Source organism: Mus caroli, chromosome 10 (assembly GCF_900094665.2).
Source record: "Mus caroli chromosome 10, CAROLI_EIJ_v1.1, whole genome shotgun sequence".
Taxonomy (NCBI): domain Eukaryota; kingdom Metazoa; phylum Chordata; class Mammalia; order Rodentia; family Muridae; genus Mus; species Mus caroli.
Window position 1 is genome coordinate 38,749,826 of NC_034579.1, and position 20,641 is coordinate 38,770,466.

General features: G+C 42.5%; 1 protein-coding gene across 2 annotated transcripts in view; it reads left to right on the forward strand.

Moving 5' to 3' along the window:
- Positions 1-20,641, forward strand: part of Pdss2 (decaprenyl diphosphate synthase subunit 2) — a 215,006-nt gene that overhangs the window by 108,169 nt on the left and 86,196 nt on the right. For both annotated transcript variants that reach the window (XM_021173960.2, XM_029482521.1), the window contains exon 3: positions 13,857-14,055. In XM_021173960.2, the coding sequence (XP_021029619.1) occupies positions 13,857-14,055 (199 nt within the window). The remainder of the gene's footprint in view (positions 1-13,856; positions 14,056-20,641) is intronic.

The following is a 20,641-nucleotide window of genomic DNA, read 5'->3' on the forward strand; positions in this document are numbered from 1 at the left end:
GCCCTCCTATGTCCTAACCTTTGTTTGCCTTCATGAGGAAAAAACTCTCCTGAAGCCATTCAGAACTCACTGAGCCCTGGCACTGGCCACTGGGCCCATTGCTAAATGGCGGTCACTACTCAAATCCCCTTCATTGTGATCAGTCTCCATAGTCACAGGTGAAAGTCTGCTTGTCTTCTTCATTTGTTTTCCTACATCTTTCCCATTAACCCTTCTGAAACCACCGTGTGTGCCAGCTCCAGTTCATCCTGTGTTTCTGGCTTTCTCGTATTCTGATGTGGCTTGGACCCTTTGCTGCTGTATTATCTAGGTTGCCACTGGACTGTCATTTCTCTCAGTCTTGATTGTGCCTGAAGCAGATTCATGTCTAAATGATGAGCCCTGGACGAGAGGAATTTGTAATGAAAATGGAGCTAGTAGCAAGCTCTTTGTAATCACTTCTTTAATCCTCTACCTGCCATGCCGGGAGAACGTAATTATCAGAGCAGAGAACTCCAGGGCCTCAGCAGAAAGAATGAGCTCTCCGGGAGGGGGAGTGACAGGCTGTACTCTCCTGTGGGGCGGGGGACAGTGATTTTGGAAAACTTTGACAGGAGATCTGATGTATTTGTATAACCTTTTCATGTAGAACCGCATTGCAGTGAGGGACAAGGTTTTGGGTTTCTTCATTAAAAGCTTATTACATGGGGAAATAGGACAGTGGTTTTGCTTGGGTGGATGAGGGTCAGAGAGGTGGGTGTGATCTCCTCGGGATATTAATGTCTGCCTTCAGCCAGGGGAAATGAGCCGTCACTTGAGTTCCAGGCAGCTTTATGTGCTCATCACTAGGGATTCCCATATGTCCAGGGAGCTGCCGCAGTGAAAAATGGCAGAGCTCAGTGCTAGAGTGCAGAGGGCTCTCATTGGGATTCATGTCAGGAAGCCCAGCACAGCCTGCCCAGAGCAAGTCTGTTTAATGTTGATCAGCTGTCCATCTGATAACCCGAGTGGATATGGGCATTCCCTCCGAGGGCTGCCCTGATGGTGACAGCCGAAGCACCCAGATGTCCTGCTAATCTGTTTTGGTAGTCTCCAGTGTTTTTAACCCTTTTTTTGTGATATCCAAACCCAAAAAGACTCTAACACATGGAGAAGGACTCTCCTAGTAGGTTGGCTCTGATTTCCTGGCAGAAGAGAGCCCAGCTTAACTCTTTCCAGAAACCAGATGCTCTTGGTTAGCTTCCTCCTCCCAGAATGAGCGTCTGGGTGGCCTGTAGGATAGCTGTGGGTTGATAGCGTTGTGTTTGTGTTTGACTTACCCAGATAATGCATTTAGACAATAGATATATTCTTGAAGATGGTAAATGGTCTGGCTTATTGGCACTGTATTAATGTAGGCTTACAGGTGTGCTCAGGGACCACTAAGCAGGGCTCTGCTAGTTATGCTTCAAACGTGTAATACATGTTCCTTGGGGGAGGGCCATAATTTTGAATGATAAATATGTTGCCTCCTTGCTGAGAGCTATCACGGCTCCTGTCTTTCAAGCATGGCCACCTAAGACAGTTCACCTCTTTGTCAATGGGCTGGCAGGTGCAACAGGAGTTAATTATAGAGCACAGCCACACTGATGTGTTTGCCTCTTGTTGGTTGGAAATCAATCAAGATGGGAAAAGAGAAAGTTATTTTTAAAAAATTATATTTCAAGCCAAGCAGAGCTGATACAAGCCTTTAATCCTAATACTTGGAAGGCAGAAGTAGACGGATTTCTGAGTTCAAGGCCAGCCTGGTCTACAGAGTGAGTTCCAGGATAGCCAGGCCTACACAGAGAAACCGTGTCTTGAAAAACAAAAACAAAAACAAAAAAACAAAAAAAAAATGAAAAACAAAAAAGAAAAGGAAAGGAAAAAAACAAAGACAACAACAAATTACCTTTCAGCCAACTGTGAGTGGTAGCATATAAATTCTTTAAATTGCTGGGCATAGTGGTGAATGTCTTTAATCCTAGCACCCAGCACCCAGCATCTACCACCCAGCACTGTGAGTTCAAGGACAGCAGGACTGTTACAAAGAAATCCTGCCTCAAAAAAACCAAACCAAACCAACAAACAATGAAACAAGCAAACAACCCTCAATGTTAAATGGAAGAAAAGTGTGTCTAGAGGTCTCCACTGTCTGCTACCTCACTCCTAGACAATATGTGTTCAGCGGCAAGTGGGGTCAGGTGACACATGCCTTTAATGCCAGCACTTGGAAGGCAGAAGCAGGCAGATCTCTTATATTCAAGGTCTGTCTATATAATGATTTCCAGTACACCCGAGGCTATGCAGACAGACCCTGCTTCTATAAATAAATCTAAGAGGCTGGGACAGAAGGCTTGAAAGACTAGTCTGGACTAGTATGTGAGAACACTTCTCTTCCAAATGAAGTCACTTTTTACCTGACAGAGAGTTAGTAAGTATGTGCGTTCTCTTTTCATCATGGCTGGTTTTATTTATTTATTTTGGTAGGTTTTTGGTGGTGGTGGTGGTGCATGTGTCCCATGCCACAGTGCTCATGTGGTGGCCAGAGGGCGACTCTCAGGAGTCTGTTCTCCTTCTGCCATATTGATCCTAGCGACTGAACTTGGGCTTTCAAGCTTGCTGTCTTTACAGAAGTGCTATCTTACCAACCTTTTTTTTTTTTTAAGATATTTTCTTCATTTACATTTAAAATGCTATCCCAAAAATCCCCTATACCCAACCCACCCACTCCTGCTTTCTTGCCCTGGCATTCTCCTGTACTGAGGCATATAATCTTCGCAAGACCAAAGGTCTCTCCTCCCATTGATGGCCTACTAGGCCATCCTCTGCTACATATGCAGCTAGAGACACGAGCTCTGGGGGTACTGGTTAGTTCATATTGTTGTTGTTCCACCTATAGGGTTGCAGACCTCTTCAGCTCCTTGGGTACTTTCTCTAGCTCCTCCATTGGGGGCCCTGTGTTCCATCCAATAGCTGACTGTGAGCATCCACTTCTGTATTTGCCAGGCACTCACCAACCCTTTTTAAACCCCCCTCCCTTTTTTTGAGGGAATTGAGCCCAGATCCCCATGTATAAGTATATTTTTAGCATGCGTCTTAGGAATTCTTTTGTTCTGTCTGCTTTCCCTTGTCTAGAGGTGGTGGGGAAAGAAACAGCATAAACAAGCAAAATACCCCATGTGCCAAACAGAAGTGCACGATATTAGTGTTTAAAATACAGAAAACAAGGTGAGTGATGTTGTGTGTACAAGGAGGTTGCTGCCAGCAGTGGTTGGGAGGGCCTTGCAGAGAAGGCCATTTTGGCCTGGAGTGGGTAAACCACTAAGCCTCACAAATAAGTAAAGAAATACAGACAGACAGAGCAAAAGGAAAAGGCCCCGAAGCAACAACGGCTTGGAGCATTTAAAAACCAATAAGGTTCTTGGCTGGCAGCAGAGAAAGCACCCACGGCTGTGGATGTGTGCACTTGCCTGTGGCTGTGTGCTCATGCTCATGCCTACATGAGTGGATGATGCTCGGCCTTGGAGTCCATCGTAGGGAGTTTGGCCTTTTCCCGGGAACGCAAGGTTCCTTTAAGCTGAGGAGCAGCGGGAGAACCTGATGATGCTGTCTTCGTTTTCGTGCTTGTCTCCCTTACCTTACCAATCACAGTCACTTGAGTATCACATCTGACAAATAAATACCTTTCTTCATCATCTGTGTTCAGTCATATATATATATATACACACACACACACATACATATTTATTACTGATGCCAGCCATAGTCCAAAAATATTAAATGAAAATTTTCAGATATGAAAATAATTTATCAGTTTTGGCTGCATTCTAAGTATAGCAGTAAAATATATTGGACAGTCTCACTTCCTTCTGCCCAGGATATCAGTCTTGCAACTGTCCAGTGTTTCCACACTGTCCTGGTATTGGTATCACAGTGCCTGTATTCAAGTAACCATTATGTAACTTAACAGTCCCAACCATGAGAGTTGTGATCGAAGCTGGTGCCCGCTGCCATCCCGGTTTATAGAGACAACTGGGCATTTCACTCCAACCTCGCTGCTCTCCTTTTAGTCCTTCTACTTCCTCTCACTGAAACCCTGCTTCCAAACAAACTCCCCTTCCTCTTTTAGTTGTTGTTGTTGTTGTTGTTGTTGTTGTTCTTCTTCTTCTTCTTTTAATTTATTTGTTGGGATTCACTGAGTTTAATGGAGGATGCCTGCATGAGCATGGGTGGGGAGTTATTTCTTGGAGCAAGGATAAGTTATCTTATCAATGACTATAGCACTAAAAAAAAATGATACTCTTCCCCAGCAACCATTAGCTGCCTGAGCCTCTCAGGAAGGGGTGAAGGAAGCCTCATGGGCCCCGCCTCCATCCATGATGAAGTGTTGACAGACCCAGGCTTTTATGGGTCTTCTGCAGTGAGTTCCTAGGTGCCGTGCTCCTATTCGCTGGCTTCTTTTCCACCCCCTCTTCCCTGTACCTGAGTCTTGCAGGTGGTGGTGATATGACAGATGCCCCGTTAGGGCTGACATGCAACAGCCATTTTCTCCCAGCACTTGCATGGTTAGGAGTCAGGATCACTGCCACTCACGCAAACAGCAGCAGGCTTATCTAAGGATGACTGAGAGAGAGCAGCAGCTGTGTGTGGATAGAAACGTAAATAATCCTAACAGAGCTGGCATGTCCACTGGCAAGCATGAGTTCAGCCCTTTGAGGAACAGGCATCAGCGCCAGTCAGAAAGTGGTTGGTTACCCCACTTGTAGGGTCTGGTGCTCTTCACACATTCAGGAACCAAGGTGAGGTGGAAATGTGGCTTCCCCTTGAGGAGTGCCACTTACTGCAGTCTGTTTTTGTTGCCACTTTATAGGCTACATTCTATCATGTGTTTCATAAATCACTAGAAAGGTGGAACGGACTTTTTAAAATCAAGAATGATGCCCCACCCACCTGTCCATGCATACTTTGCTATTTTTAACACTAAACTCTATCTCAAGCCCTTGGTGGCTTTTCACTGTATAAGCCAAGCTGGCCTCCAACATGACCCTTCCCCTCAGCATACAGAGTGCTGAAATTAGAGATTTTTTTGTTTGAGACAGAGTAACCCAGGCTGGCCTGGGACTTGCAATGTAGCCACCACAACGTGGCTTACAAAACAATTTTAGAGAATACATTTTCTCCTATAATCTCAGGACTTGGAAAGGGAGGGAAAGTGAGTCAGGAGGTTAAGCTCATCTTCAGGTCTAGTGAGTTCAAAGTCAGAGCGACATAGGACCATGCCAACAGACAGATGGACAGGTACACACGTGCACAGTGGGCTGACAATAGGCTTAGTTAGTAGTGCACTTACCTAGTGAGTCGGAATTCTTGTATCTGACCTCAGGAGCACGTGACCCAGGCCTTTTGGTGCACGCCTCAGAACCTAATCCTAGTACTTGGAAGGTAAAGACAGAAGGGTGAGAAGTTAGAAACCATCCTTAGCTACAAAGCAAAAACAAATAAGATAAAACAATTTATGTCTTCAGAACATCACCAGCACCACATCACTGGAAATGTTCCAGCAGAGTTGAATGGCGTCCTGAGCAGGAGCTTAGCTGGAGCTCTCTGAAATTAGATGAAAGGGTGTTTAGCTGTGCCAGCAATTGGGAAAGGGAAAACAGTATGACATGATGCGCTTAGCTCACACACTAAGGAGTAAAGATGAAGCACACAGTTTCAGTGAGTGGGGTACAACACAGAGGGCTTGGATGGTCTCCTCACTCACCAGTGTCTCCTACAGCTTTTTATATATACATTTGGATGGTTGGATGCTTGAAGGCAGTCACAAACATGGAAAAGTTTCCCTAGAAATATGGTGTCTTGATTTCCTACTAAAACACTGTCAAGACTAAACACACACACAGTTTGTTCTTGGCCTAAAATTGGGAATAATCTAAATGTGCACAGTGCAGTAGCAATTTGTGTTTTCTGGAATTACTCATCATGGCCATCCTCATTTTGCTATTATGATGGTTATCATTTCCTTATTAATATGTCCAGTTTGGACAAATTCCACAAATATTTAAAACATAAATCTTTTTTCTGTTGTATATTTTAGAGATATTTTACCTCAAGTCTGTGTTTATTAGTCTTACTTTACATTTTTCTGTTAATTTCTTGTTTTTGTTTTTTTTTTGGTTTTTTTTTTTTTTTTTTTTTTTTTTTTTNGTAGCCCTGGCTGTCCTGGAACTCACTTTGTAGACCAGGCTGGCCTCGAACTCAGAAGTCCGCCTGCCTCTGCCTCCCGAGTGCTGGGATTAAAGGCGTGCGCCACCACGCCGGGCTTCTCTTGTATATTTTTTAACTACTGACACTTATCTGCTCTCTTCTTTATGGCTCTGTTACATTTTGTAAGACTTTCTCCAAGAAAGCTTTCCACCATGACTGTCATCTGGGTTGGAATTTTGTGATTCCTTCATGACTGCACTGATTCGAGTTCGTTTGTTTCTGAGTCAGGGTCTCGGTATGTATACCCAGCTAGCTGGAACTCCTATGTAGATAAGACTGGCCAAGAACTCAAAAAGAACCTCTGCTTCTTGAGTGCTGGAGGCAGAGGCATGTGCCTAGCAAAATTTTAAGGCTTGTGTGTACATGTGGGTTGGTTAGTGCATTTGAGCACAGGTGCCCATGGGCCACACCAGCAGAGGGGATCAGGTTCCTCAGAGCTGGAGTTATGGGTCAATGGAACTTAGATTTTCTGTGAGAGCAGTGTGGCTCTAACCACGGAGCCTACTGATGTATTTCACTGGGTTCCTCTATTTTCCCGTTTCTACCAGCAGATATGCATTTCTCCTCCACCAAGACAGACCTGGTAAAGTTATATCTTAAAGTTATATAGTATATTATCTAGTATAATATACTAGATGTGATAGAATGAAGATGAGGGAGGGGACACTGCTTTAGATGGCACTTAGGAAAAGGACATTCACCGATATCTTCTAATACATAAATATTTTTTTTCCTAAAAACATTTTTCCTAAATTTATAGTGTTATATTTCACATCTAGATGATTAGTTTATCTTAATATGTATTTATTCAAGTTGTGAAGTAGGGATCTTTTATCCTGCAGGTGGCAGTCATTAGTCCCAACATCATTTATTGAAAAGAGGGGTAGATAGATAGATAGACTGATAGAAGATAAAAATCTATCTTTTCTGTAAGGATTTGAAATATTATCTTTGTCAGAAATTATTTTTCAAGTATATTTGTTTTTTTCTGCATTCCACCATTTAATATGTATTTGGCAATTGTGCTATTATTGTACGTTTTTAAGCTACAGAGGTTTAAAGTAAGCCTAGTTATTGCCTAGCATTAGCAAGGTCCTGGGTTCAGGTCATTTTACTGGAAAACACACACACTTGCAGATGTAGCTTCATAACAAGTTTTAAAATCTAAATCAAATTTTATTTTTCTGAACTCTTCTTTTTAATTTTTTAATTTATTCTTCCAACGTGATTATAAAAATCCTTCAGTAAAAGGAATAAGTATATAACTCTTGCCTACCATTTTACTTTCAGAGAGCCCCCACATCTTTTACGCATTGTGTTTTGGATTTTGATGAGTTTGCTATTGATATGCAAAGAGACCGGGCATTAGAACCACTGGCCTGGACAGTTTAGCAGTTGTGTGGACTCCGCCTGTCAGCCAAGCTCCCTCTGAACAGGCAGGAGCTGCTGCTCACCTTGAAGAGTTATTGTTGAAATAACAGTGTATGTACTAATCAGTGAGTTATTCCTGCAAAAACTATTTTACACTTGGTGCTCAGCATATAGTAATAATTGGCTCAAAGTAATTAATTATATACAGGCAGCCATAATCACCACTAGCCATTTTTTTAAAAATAGGACAATTGTGGTCTTTTCAGAGAAAATGACATAGGGTGTGGCATTTTCTTCAAAGCACTGTGGAAGGAGGGCAAGCACTGTCTGAAACTTGAGTGCATGGGGCTAACCACGCTGAAAGCTGCTGCAGAGGCTCCTGGTGCAGGATTCTCCACTTGTGTGTTTGAAAGGTCCGCAAATAGAAGGGGTTTATTTCTTTTTTTTAAATATTTATTTATTTATATTATCTATATGTATGAGTACATCATAGCTGTCTTCAGACACACCAGAAGAGGACATCAAATCCCATTATGGATGGTTGTGAGCTACCACGTGGTTGCTGGGAATTGAACTCAGGACCTTTGGAAGAGCAGTCAGTGCTCTTAACCGCTGAGCCATTTCTCCAGCCCCCAGGGGTTTGTTTCTTAAATGCATCTTTAAAAACTAAACATGACAGCATGTAAACATTTAGGTAGAAGACAACATAAATATTGACTGTACCATTCCATATTTTTGAAGACTCCATTGTCTTCTAATCTCTCCATATGGTGAAGTACGTTAGCTGTCCTGCTATTTTAACATAGGCTTAAGTCTAAGCATATCGAGATTTCCAGTTTCTGTAAAGAACACACTAATCTGACTGTTCGGAGGCAGCTGTGTGCCTGTGATGGAGTTATCCTCCTACTTGGGAGGTGATAATTGGAGGTTAATTGACCCCTGAGGACTTAGCACAAGGTCTCCATAAGCCTAACTTTAGTGCATATCCCTGCTTCCCCTTTTGAAATCAATGATAACAGTCCTGCAGCCTTTCCAAAGCTGTTGCTAAGTAACAAATTGGTTGTTTAACAAAAACTTTCTAGGCTGTGTATGAACGATAGATAATTAAAATGTAGAAATGCAAGGGTCTAGGGAATGACTGAGCTATTGTTAAAGACCTGTAAGTATAGAAGGAGTTAATTCTGGAAAGGTGGCATAGAGCTCATTATTATTATCATAATTATTGAGACAGAGTCTCACCAGGTAACCTTGGCTGGCCTGGAGCTGGCTGTGTAAACCAGATTGGCCTCAAACTCAAAGACCCTCCTGCTTCTGTTGGCATCAAGGTGTGCACCACCACACCTGGCTAAAGGTGAGTTATAAATATTCAGACTGTGCAAGCCCAGTGACCTAAGTTCAACCCCTGGAATCCAAGTAAAAAGCCAGCATGGCGGCACACCTCTGCAGTTCCAATGAAATGGGAGGTAGAGACAAGAGAACTGGCTGGAAGTACAGGGACCAGCCAGCACGAAGGAAGCAAAGAATCAGAAACTAAAGGAGACCATGCCTAAAAACAAGCAAACAGAAGATAGAAAGACAGAAGCAACTCCCCAAAAGTTGTACTTTGACCTCTATTCATTCCATGGGTGTGCACACACACTAAATCAAAAGAAGTGCTTTAAACAAAAATGTGCCAGCTACTCTCCCTAAAGTAACAGAAGTGTTTGTCATATCTCTGGATGTGTTAAATGAGCAAGGAGTTTCTCTGCCAGTAAATAATATGTGGAACCATCTCCAAGAGAATAATATTAGTTGTAAAAAACATGAGTGTAGAAAGATGAATATAAACTGTTTTGCCATTTTTGGCACAATTTTTTATTGACCATATCTCCTAGGAATTGATTAGGCTAAATATAACAGTAGCTTTAAAGAGTGCAGTATTTATTTATCTCAGAAAACAATTCTAGTTGCTGAGAGTGTAGCTCATGGGGAAGCCTTTGTTTGGGATCCCCAGGTCCTGGACTCAGTCATCAGCACAGGGCAGGGGTGGAGAGTGGGGTTAACTAGAAACCAAGGATAAAACAAGGAATCTAGTGGACAGCAGTTGGACCTCTCAAGCCCTCCAAAGCCCAGGCTTTCCTCTCTTCTGCCTCCCTCAGACTGGGAGCTACATTAGATCTCTATCTTAGTTACGGTTTTATGCTGGGAAGAGACACCATGTCCAAGGCGACTCTTATAAAGGACAGCATTTAGTTGAGGCTGGCTTACAGGTTCAGAGGGTCAATGGCATTATCATTATGGTGGGAAGCGTGGCACTGTGCTGGATTGGCAGGGAGCAGGAAGAGAGAGCAACAAGGCCTGGCTTGAGCTTCTGAAACCTCAGAAGTGCCCCCACCCTCCAGTGACACAACTCCTCTAACAAGGCCATACCTCCTCATAGTATCACTCCCTATGGGGCATATGTGGGCCAATTACATTCAAACTGCCACAATCCCCAAGTCTCTACTGAGTCTCTAAGAACTTGGGTTATAATCTAGATGGGTTAAGCCCCAAATGTCAAAGGTACATACCAACTGAATCACTCTGTCTCCTTGTACTGAGGCTTAGTAGATTTTTTTTTTTTCAGAAACCCCTCCTAGACATCTACATACATGTCTTTGCCTAGATTTGTCATATGATCACAGAGCTACATCAGTTGCTGAAGGGATCTTTTGGGTTTTGTTTGGTGTTGAGATGGGTCCTAGGTGGCCAAGGCTAACCCATATAGAGGATGAGAGGAAGTGGATCTTCCTGCCTTCACTTTCCAAGTGCTGTGATCAAAGGCCTGCACCACCATGCCCAGCTAAGGAGGATCTTTTAAAAGGAGTATATGGCTACTTCTGACATAATGACACTTAGTTCCAGTAAGGAGGTCGGGAAGCAGATAACTCACACCATGCGCTGTTCCTCTTTCTGAAATGTAGAGACGCTTCTACACTGGTGTGGGGCAGTAGTGGTCATCGATTCTCTAGGATCCACTAGGATATCATAGTAGTTCCCAGTACAAGGCCCGAGGTCCCTTCTGTTAAGCAGGCCTTACGCCCTGTTAGGTGGTGGTCGGTTACCCCCGAGATGTACTTGCTGACTATTGCACCTTGGGGACACCTTGAATGCTGGGGAGCATACATTCCTATAAAGCCATTCGCCAGTTTCCTTCAGTGTAACAATTGCTTCCTCACCCTGATCGCTTTCTGTAAGGCGATTGGGTTTGTTGTCGTTGTTGTTTGGGGGTTTGGGGGTCCTGGGAAGGGTTGAGTCTGCTTCTCATATTAAACCATTGGCTTGCCCAGATTTTACTTTGTTCCCAGGCTGGCCTGGAGCTCATAAGTAGCCAGGACAGGCCTGCAAGGCACTTTGATCCTCATGAGTACTACCATGTCCAGCTTATTTATTCCTTACCCCTGTCTAGTCAAGGCCAAGCAGGAAAGATAAATAAGAGGGTTGTGTGTGTGTGTGTGTGTATGTGTGTGTACATATATGATGGCATGAAGACTCCTAAGGTAATTATTAGATCCAATATACCAAAGCTTAACTGAATTGCTTTGGGAACCTAAAATAGGAATATGATACAAAGAAGCAAATTCCCTTCCATTCCTTCACCCTGGCACTGCTTCCCGCTGGCCACCACATTGTACATTTGCACAGTGTGATCCAGAGCTGCTTGTCTGATAAATTAATTCTAAGAAGTGCAGAGCACGATCCTAGATGTAATTACAGACCAGGTTTAAAGATGACTGAACACTCCATTCCTATTCCTACAGAAAGCAGGAACCATAATAGCTATAGTTTCCTCTTTAATAACTGCCTGTTAGTCTAAGTAATGAGAAACAACAACCATAACCAAACCTGACTCTAGGAAGTTGAGAGCTGGAAGAATTCTGTTCTCTGTTTCCTCACTTCCTGTCAGGGATGGCTTACTTGGGTGTGCAAGGACTCGCCACTGGGCTACCTTGTGAAGTAGAAAAAAGGACATTTTTTCAAGCTGTTGTTGATTAGGATAAATCTATTGATTCGGTTCTAATAAAAGGATTTAGGGAAACCCTGATTAACTTTCCCACTTGCTTTGAACAAAAATAAGCAAGCTTGGGGCTGGAGAGATGGCTGAGCAGTTAAAAGCATTTACTGTTCTTCCAAAGGAACCCAGGTTTGGTTCCTAGCACTCATGCATGTTGGGTGTCTCACAAGCATCTCTAACTGCAGCTCCAGGGGATCTAATGCCTTCTCTGGACTCCGCAGATGCCTGCACTCAGAAAAAGACAAGACACGGACACACACAAACACACACAGATAACTAAGAATAAATATGGGAAAAACATGCTGGGGATGGTATTCCAGCGCTCAGGAGACAGAGAAGGACAGATCTCTGTGGGTTTGAGGACAGCCTAGTCTACACATCTTCTAGGACAGCCAAGATTACATGGTAAACCATTTCCAGGGCAGGGAACAGGAGCAGAAGAGGGAAGAGGTCTTAATTGGTTTTTTTAGAGGCAATTTTATTCTTATATAATATCTCTTGTACCGTGGTTCATACTTTGTTACCTTTGGCTTCCCCTCCCCTGTTTGCTATTCATTAGGTAAATAAACATTTTACCTTATACATTTTGGTGACTTGACACCATAATTTTATTTTTTACCTGTCTGAATTGACTGAAAGGCCTGTCTGCCCAGGGTCATGCAACTCTTGTGACGGCCTAAACCAGCCTAAGCTTCTGAGTCGTGTGAACTTTCTTTAAGCTTTGTTTTCACATTCTTTATTGATGTTCTGTTGGCTAAGCAAGTAGCACAGCCAAGCCCAGAGTTAATGTGGAGGGATGAAATGGGAACCTGCAAACCACATTATATTCACATGGAATCATCTAGAACAGTTAGATCCCAACAGTCTCAGCTCCATATTCCTGTGCCCTTGAGTTGTGTGCAGCAGCTATCTCTTCTAATGGAGGATTAACAATACCTATCACAGGGTTGAGGGGAGGCTTACATTCTCAGTGACTGCTTGCTTTTGTTTTAATGTGTGAGGGGGCGTTTCTGTTATGGTGTTTTAAAACAGGGTCTCCCACTGTAACCGAAGCTGGGCTGGAACTCACTGTCCTGTGTGCTCAGCCTCCTGGTATGGGCTCCGTTAGCATGAGCCACCATGCTCCCAGATGTTTGTTTTGATCATTCCACTTGTCACATGCATTTTATTCCATCAGATTTCATTCTAGAACCAATATGCTTGGAAATTTTTGTTTAATTATAAAAAGTAATACTTTAAGCCGGGCGTGGTGGCGCACGCCTTTAATCCCAGCACTCGGGAGGCAGAGGCAGGCGGATTTCTGAGTTCGAGGCCAGCCTGGTCTACAAAGTGAGTTCCAGGACAGCCAGGGCTACACAGAGAAACCCTGTCTCGAAAAACCAAAAAAAAAAAAAAAGTAATACTTTTATTCTCTTACAAAAAGTGCAAAAGTAGAAAAATGTATAAAAGGAAGCATGCATTCCCTGACATCTTGTGGAATACAGTCCTGAGCTATGAGGCCTTTCTGTCTTATTTTCTACTGAAGGCATACATGTCCTTCTTAGTCAAGGCATGTCCTTGAAGAAAGAGACTGTGTTTCTGAAAAATCCCCTAGCTTTATATTTAGGACTAAAAGAGATAATGTATATGAAGTATTTAGCCCATGCCTTACAGCAATCATATTTACATTTAACCCAGTGCTGTAACTAATGATTCCCAGAAGTCTTAGTAAGGAAGACCTGTACACTGAGAGCAAGAGCTCAGAATGAGAGTGGGAGGGTGGCACTCCTGCCACCACGTCTCTGAGACAGTGACTCATGGGGTAGAGTAAAGAGGATTACAGAGAAGTCCCAGACTAAGCTCTTAGAAAATGAACCCCAGGGCTGGAGAGATGGCTCAGCAGTTAAGAGCACTGATTGCTCTTCCAGAGGTCCTGAGTTCAATTCCCACCAACCACATGCATGGTGGCTCAAAATCATCTGTAATAGGATCTGGGGCCCCTCTTCTGGTGTGTCTGAAGACAGCTACAGTGACTCATATAAACAAAATAAATAAATCTTTAAAAAAAAAAAGAAAGAAAAGAAAATGAACCGCTTCCCCTCCAAAGTCACGTGTGCATGGTTTAATTTTTGAGAACCGAATCCTGCCACTAGTCATAGTGTGATGCATTCTTGACATTCAGACAAACCTTTTCTTTATGTTTTAGTCAAAGAAGTTTGGCAGAGATCACAGAACTTATCCATACTGCTCTCCTGGTGCACCGTGGGATAGTAAACTTAAGTGAGTTACAATCGTCTGATGGACCACTGAAAGACATGCAGTTTGGAAACAAAATAGCTATCCTGAGTGGAGACTTCCTTCTAGCGAATGCATGCAATGGACTAGCTCTTCTACAGAACACCAAGGTAAAAGCAGAGAGGGCTCACTGGTGCCCACACAGCCTCAGGTGTCTCATGCTTGGCTGCGGAAGCCACAGACAGAGGTGTGTGTGTCCTGCTGCTCAGCTCCTCCATGTGGATGCTCACAGAAACTGATGATGGTGATCTTAACATGAAGTAAAAGAGACTAATGCTAGCAAACACTTTTGAAGAACAGATGTGGTGGCATGCAGGACCTGTCTTCAAAAAAGAAAAACAAACAAACAAAAAAAACACTCAAGAGGATTATCACAAGTTCAGTTCTCTAGAGTAAGCCCAAATAAAAATCTAAATCCAAACTAAAACAGCAGGCTAAGGAGGTAGCTCAGGGGTAGAGTGCTGGCCAACCGTGTATAAGGATGGTAGGAAGAAAGAGAGGCAGGGGAAGGGGGGGGGGCAACTAAAAACGCTCAAAGCCTTTGAACTATTTTAAAATATTTATCTGAATAATATATTCTGGAATGGGAAAAATTGATGTGCAATATGTAGATTTATTTGTAATAGTAAAACGTTGCCAGGTTAAATGTCAGTAACGAAGGGGTTAAGTGATATATCTAAATGTATGCTCCATAGGCATCAAAATTTTGTGAAAAACATTAAATAGCATAGGAAAGTGTCCACATCATAATATGTGCTTGCAAAAATAAGATTAAAAAATAACTTATACACATTAAGCAAGTTTTTACCTATGTTACAGAAAGAATCCCCAAATATAAAGGAATGAATGAACAATAACAAACTACAAGAAAATATATCAGAATGTTAATTAGGTCACTGCTTTATGAATGTAGATAGTCTTTGTTATAGTTTTGTTTGTTTGAGACAAAGTTTCACAGTGTGACCTCAAGTTTGTAGCGATTCTCTGGGCTCAGACTCTCAAGTGTGCAGAGGCAGAGGATTGTGGGAGTTTTCTGGCCACTGGCCTAGCTCCAGAGGCAGTGAGGGGCCTCTCTGTGCTCATGGGCTTGTGATGATCTTTGCTAAGCTTCTGAAATGATAGATCACAATCACATCTCACCAAAGCCCAGCCTTAAAAACGTGTTCCTTAGGGATGTAGAGGACTGGAGAGATGGCTCAGTGGTTAAGAGCACTGGCTGCTCTTCCAAAGGACCCAGGTTCAATTCCCAGCTTCCATGTGGCAGCTAACAACAGTCTATAACTTCAGCTCCAGGCAATCCAGTGCCCTTTTCTGGCATCTGTGGTCACTGCTGGTACAGAGTGGGTGTGGTAGGAGGAAAGAGAGAGGCAACAGAAGGAGGAAGGAAGTCAGGGAGGGGGGAGGGAGGAAGTGTGGGGTGCAGAGGTAGTTAAAATATCAGTAATAATACAATATTAAATATGGCTGAGAAGCAAACTAAACTCTGTGAATATGCATCAAGAGTAATTATTTTAAGTTGGGTGTGATGGCAGACACCTTTAATCTCAGCACCTGAGAGGCAGGGCAAGCAGATCTGTATGACTTGGAGAACAGCTTGGTCTACAGAACAGATTCCATGCCAGGCAGAGCCTGCCTCAAAAATAAATAACTACATAAATATGTAAGCAAGTAACTAAGTAATCTACTTCATGGGGGGTGGGGAAGAGTGGCCTGCATGCGTAAGCTTGGCAGCATCAGGCAGATATGGTGCTGGAAGAGCTGAGAGTTCTACATCTTGATAACACAGACAGCAGCAGGAGACTGTTTTCTGCAGGCAGCTAGAACATGTGTTCAGATGCCTGCGGAAGCCAAAAAAGGATGTCAGATCCCCTGAAACCTGGAGTTACAGATGGTTGTGAATCACCATGTAGGTGCTCAGAATTGAACCCAGGTCCTCTGATGGAGCAGCCAGTATTCCTAACTGCTGAGCTATTGCTCCTCTTACACTTTAAATAAGTATATACTTCTAATATTTTAGGATTCAGATAATCAATATTTTTAAAGTTCTTATTTTAATGTAGATGAAGACTGTCTTAGTTTGGGTTTCATTGCTGTGAAGAGACACCATGACCACGGCAACCAAGGCAACTCTTATCAAGGACGACATTTAATGGGGGCTGGCTTACAGGTTCAGAGGGTCAGTCCTTTATCATCATGGCAGGAAGCACGGCAGTGTCCAGGCAGGCATGGTGCTGGAGGAGCTGAGAGTTCTACATCTTCATCTGATGGCCACTAGGAGAGACTGGCTCCTCCTCACTGGGCAGAGCTTGAGCACTGGGGACCCTCAGAGCCCACCCCAATAGTAACACACTTCCTCCAACAAGAATACCTCCTAATACTGCCACTTCCCTGTGGGCCAAGCATATTCAAACCACCATAAATACGTTATTTGTATTTCTTTTTAAATTCATTTTTAAAAGTTTCCACCACTTGAATGCACCAATATGAAAAAGTCAATTGTTACTAAGTACTTGTTTCAAAAAAAGTGTAAAATTTTAACTATTTTAGCATGTCCTGTGTGACAGTATGGATGGTAAACAGTGCAGTATCTGTTCTTTAAGACATTTTCCTGAAGGCTTACAAGATCCATCTGTATACATCTCACTGGCCAGAATTGAATAGCCTGTCCACCCTCTCATGGAAGGAGGTTAAGAATGTGCCTTATGTAGCGGGTATCCAGACAGGAATCTAAAAAACTATAGATGCTGGGGACGGTAGCATCCTGCTCTACATGTCTATCACAGCTTTACACTTTAGGGTAGCTCCCATTTTATGAGCTATATCTTAGTTAGGGTTTCCATTGCTGTGAAGAGACACCATGACCAAGGCAACTCTTATAAAGGACAACATTTAACGGGGGCTGGCTTACAGGTTCAGAGGTTCAGTCCATTATCATCATGGCAGGAAACATGGTAGTATCCAAGGAGACATGGTGCTGGAGAAGGAGCTGAGAATTCTGTATCATGAGCCAAATACTGTAGCAGGAGACTGTCTTGTGCAGGCAGTTAGGAGAAGGGTCTCTTCCACCCTGAAAGGAGCTTAAGTATAGGACCTCAAAGCCAACGGCCATGGTGACACATGGCCTCCAACAAGGAGACCTACCACATCTCCTAATAATGCCACTTCCTGGGTCAAACATAGTCAAACCACCACAAATTATATCCTCTGCTTTTAAAAGAGAAAATAGTATGATAATGCTGAATATCTCTCTTCTACTTGTGTGGAGAACAGGAATTCCTTTCATGAACAGATTAAGAGGCTTGGACCTCCTTCCAGTTGAGCTAACCTGCTTGCTTGCTTCCTTCCTTGCTTCCTTCCTTGCTTCCTTGCTTGATCTCAGATGCCTCTCTTCTCTATCTGCATCATGCACTTGGTTGGGTCTCATTAATTTTATCACTGGGATCCACATGTTAAGCCAAGAGCGAATCTTTAATTGTCCCTGGGAGTCACTGGCCCTGTGGTCTGTCTTGCCTTTCTGTGAGACCTTCTCTGGTCTATGAGAAGTATGGACCTTACTTGGAGAAGGGACAGCCTCCAAAGGTGAGAGTTTGGTGGAGATTTGTGGGTTCATTGGGCTGCACATGATAACCTGTAGGCATAAACAGTAGCCACGATGGCTTAGATCCAATACCAAAGAGGAGGAGATATTGTAGATCTTTTACTTACGTGTACCTAGTTCTGTATTTGGGGAATTAGCCTCAGCATGGTCTTACCTTGGAAAAGCCACCAAAGCTCGTTGCTTTCAGACAGGTTTCCCTTTGTCTCCCTTTCATTGTCATGTGAATTCCCTGGCACTATTCTGCGGTACTGGGTGAACCCAGGGCTTCATACACGGCAGTCAAGCAAATTATTGATGTTATCCCAGCTGCTTTGTGCTGTCTTCTGAAAGTGTAGCAGTGGCTTATGTCAAAGTTCAGTCATGCCATAGTGAAGCTGACAATGTTTAAGCTGCTTCCCTTTGTGGGGATAATATTTAAAACATTCTCTTCCTTTAACTAGCTTGTATCAGTCACACATTCTTTCTTTCACTGTGGTTCAAATTCAGTAAAAATGGAGGTTTTATTACCATCAAAATCAAGTCAGATCCACAGCCTGTGAAATCTGCTCATGGTATTTAGCATTCAAAGGCATCACTACACATGTTCCAGAACCTAAGACCTCCACCATCTGCTCCATTAGGCACCGGATTTCAGCAGCACTGCTTGATTTACAAAGAGAAGACCAGGAAAAAATAAAAAGAACCCTCAGCATGTTTGACAGCAGTGCCTGAGAAATAAGAATGGCCTGGACCCCTTCCCTGTGGGAGCTCGGCACCTCCACAGCCTCTGTACACATTGCTTCATTACATTTGCATTGTGCCAGGACCCTGCAGCAGAAAATCCCTTTTTAGACAATTCTGTGTCTCTTTCTGAGTTTGATGGTTCTGCTAAACTTCAGCCTTCATCCTGTGCATCCCTCCCGTTCATCCCAACCATGGATCTCCTTCACTTTGTTCTTCAAAGGGTCCTGAAGGTTCTACAGGCTTGGTTCCAAAAGATGCGTCACCAGCTCACTTTCTGTGAGACCATAGTGCCCTGTCTAGAGGTCCATGATTGGTCTCCATATGTAGGCATTTCTTAACCCTCATTTGAGCATAACAGATGAAGTCCAAATTGTGTGGCAATATTGTGAACTGCAGAGCCAGTAGGGAAAGGAAGTGTGTGAAGTGGAGTGCTCTCTGACGTTGCCTCCCTGGATTCAGGACCAGCCCTTTCAGTTAAATGCTTGGTTCTGTTTTCCTCGAAATAGTATTTAAAGGAACATGAATATTTCATAGCAGAGGGCCTATTTTATTAAACTAGATTTACCACTAAAAATGATTATTATCTTAGTATAGTTACACTATTTAATTTCCTTTTATAATAAAAAAAAATTGTCAACAAAGGCAAAATAAATAAACACTGCGGTAATTAGGGACCAAGCAGAACATGAAACAGAATTTCTGTTTATAACATGTCACTGGTTTTCACAGTGACAGCCTGCTTTTTTTTTTAAGGGTATATATTTAACTTGATGATTAAAGTTGGCATGTTTGCAGCAGTGTTAATATTTTATGGCTTATTCATTGTACCAGTTTTCTATTTTCTTCTTCTAGTGGGTTTGTATACAACCTCTTTGGTTCGTTTCTCTGGGCCCCTCCAGGGCCCACTGTGAGCTGAAGGTTTCTGCAGTTGGATGAAGTTCAGAATTGTTTTATTATTACCAACAGGAAAATCAGCAAAGTCAATTATTCTCCCTTTGGCTTTTCCCTAAAGATATTAGACGTCTTCTAGGGAATTGCCTTAAGGTAATGCTTAGATTTTTAAACATTCCTGAATATAGAAATTGGCATATTAATCCTGAGATAATAGTCTTTTTTTTTCTTATAAAATAGTCTTAATACAGAGTCAAAAATACAAATTAACAAGATTTTGAATGCAAGAGTGACTTTAAAAATCAGTGGTTGGCTTTTCATTCATTCAGCTGTGGACCTTTGTATTCTAGTACTCCATCATTTAAAGACCTGGACTAAAAACACCTCAGGCTTTTGAAGTCATCATTTCCCTCATGCTATTGACAGAGTTACTCATGTAGTGTATGCTATAATGCTCTGATCATGTGCTCATTCCTGAATCTAAGTTTCTAGTTTTGAGCATCTAGTTATTATAGAGACATATTAAGTATTTAGAGGGAGGACCATAAAATAGAAAAGCACTATGATTTGTAAAGATTTTTTTCAAAAATATATGTGTAGTGTGTGAAATTATGTGAGTGTCTACCATGTGCATGCAAGAGCCCTTGGAGACAAGAAGAGGGTATCACATCCTCTGAAACTGGAGTTACAGTGGCTGTGAGCTGCCGTGTGGATGTGGGACCCGAACCAGGGTCTTCCACAAGGGTAATAAGAGCTCTAGACTGATGAGCCATCTCTCCAGCGGCTAAACCTTACCATTTAGAAAACCGTTACAGGTTTTCTTTGGTATTTATATAGGCTGGATTTGGATTTTAAGATTATGCCAAAGTGCAAATAAGACTATTTTATTTAGCAATGACTACTTGTCATTGCTTTTTCAGAGAAGGTTCTTTTATAGTGATAAGCCTAACACATAAAGAAATAAATTCACATTGCTGCACGTGCATGTGCACACCACACACACACACCACTCATTTTTATTAAATGAGACTATTGCTATTCACCAGATGAGAGAGTGGGAATCAGACTGATCCAGTCTAACACCCAAAAGCATGGTTGTGATGTTACTCTTGGGGCTATTCTATTAGGCATCAGTGCCTTACACTCCTAAATAACTGGCAGCACAGATGTACTCCTTACGAGTGATATATCTCCTTATGTTAATTTTGTCTTCCTACAGGCATAAATATGCTGTTTACAAGGAAGGCTTTTGTTTGTGTAAATATGTTCAATTTATGCATATAAACCTCTTTTTATATGTTTGTGTTCATGTGTGTGTATATGTATATGTATAGATATATATTTGTATGTATATGTGTATTTATTTAAGTGCTTGTTCATGTGGGTTTGAGGATAGCATGCGCATATGTAAAGGCCAGCGGTTAATGTCAGTGTCTTCAATTGTTCCTTACTTTCCTCCCTCCCTCCCTCCCTCCCTCCCTCCC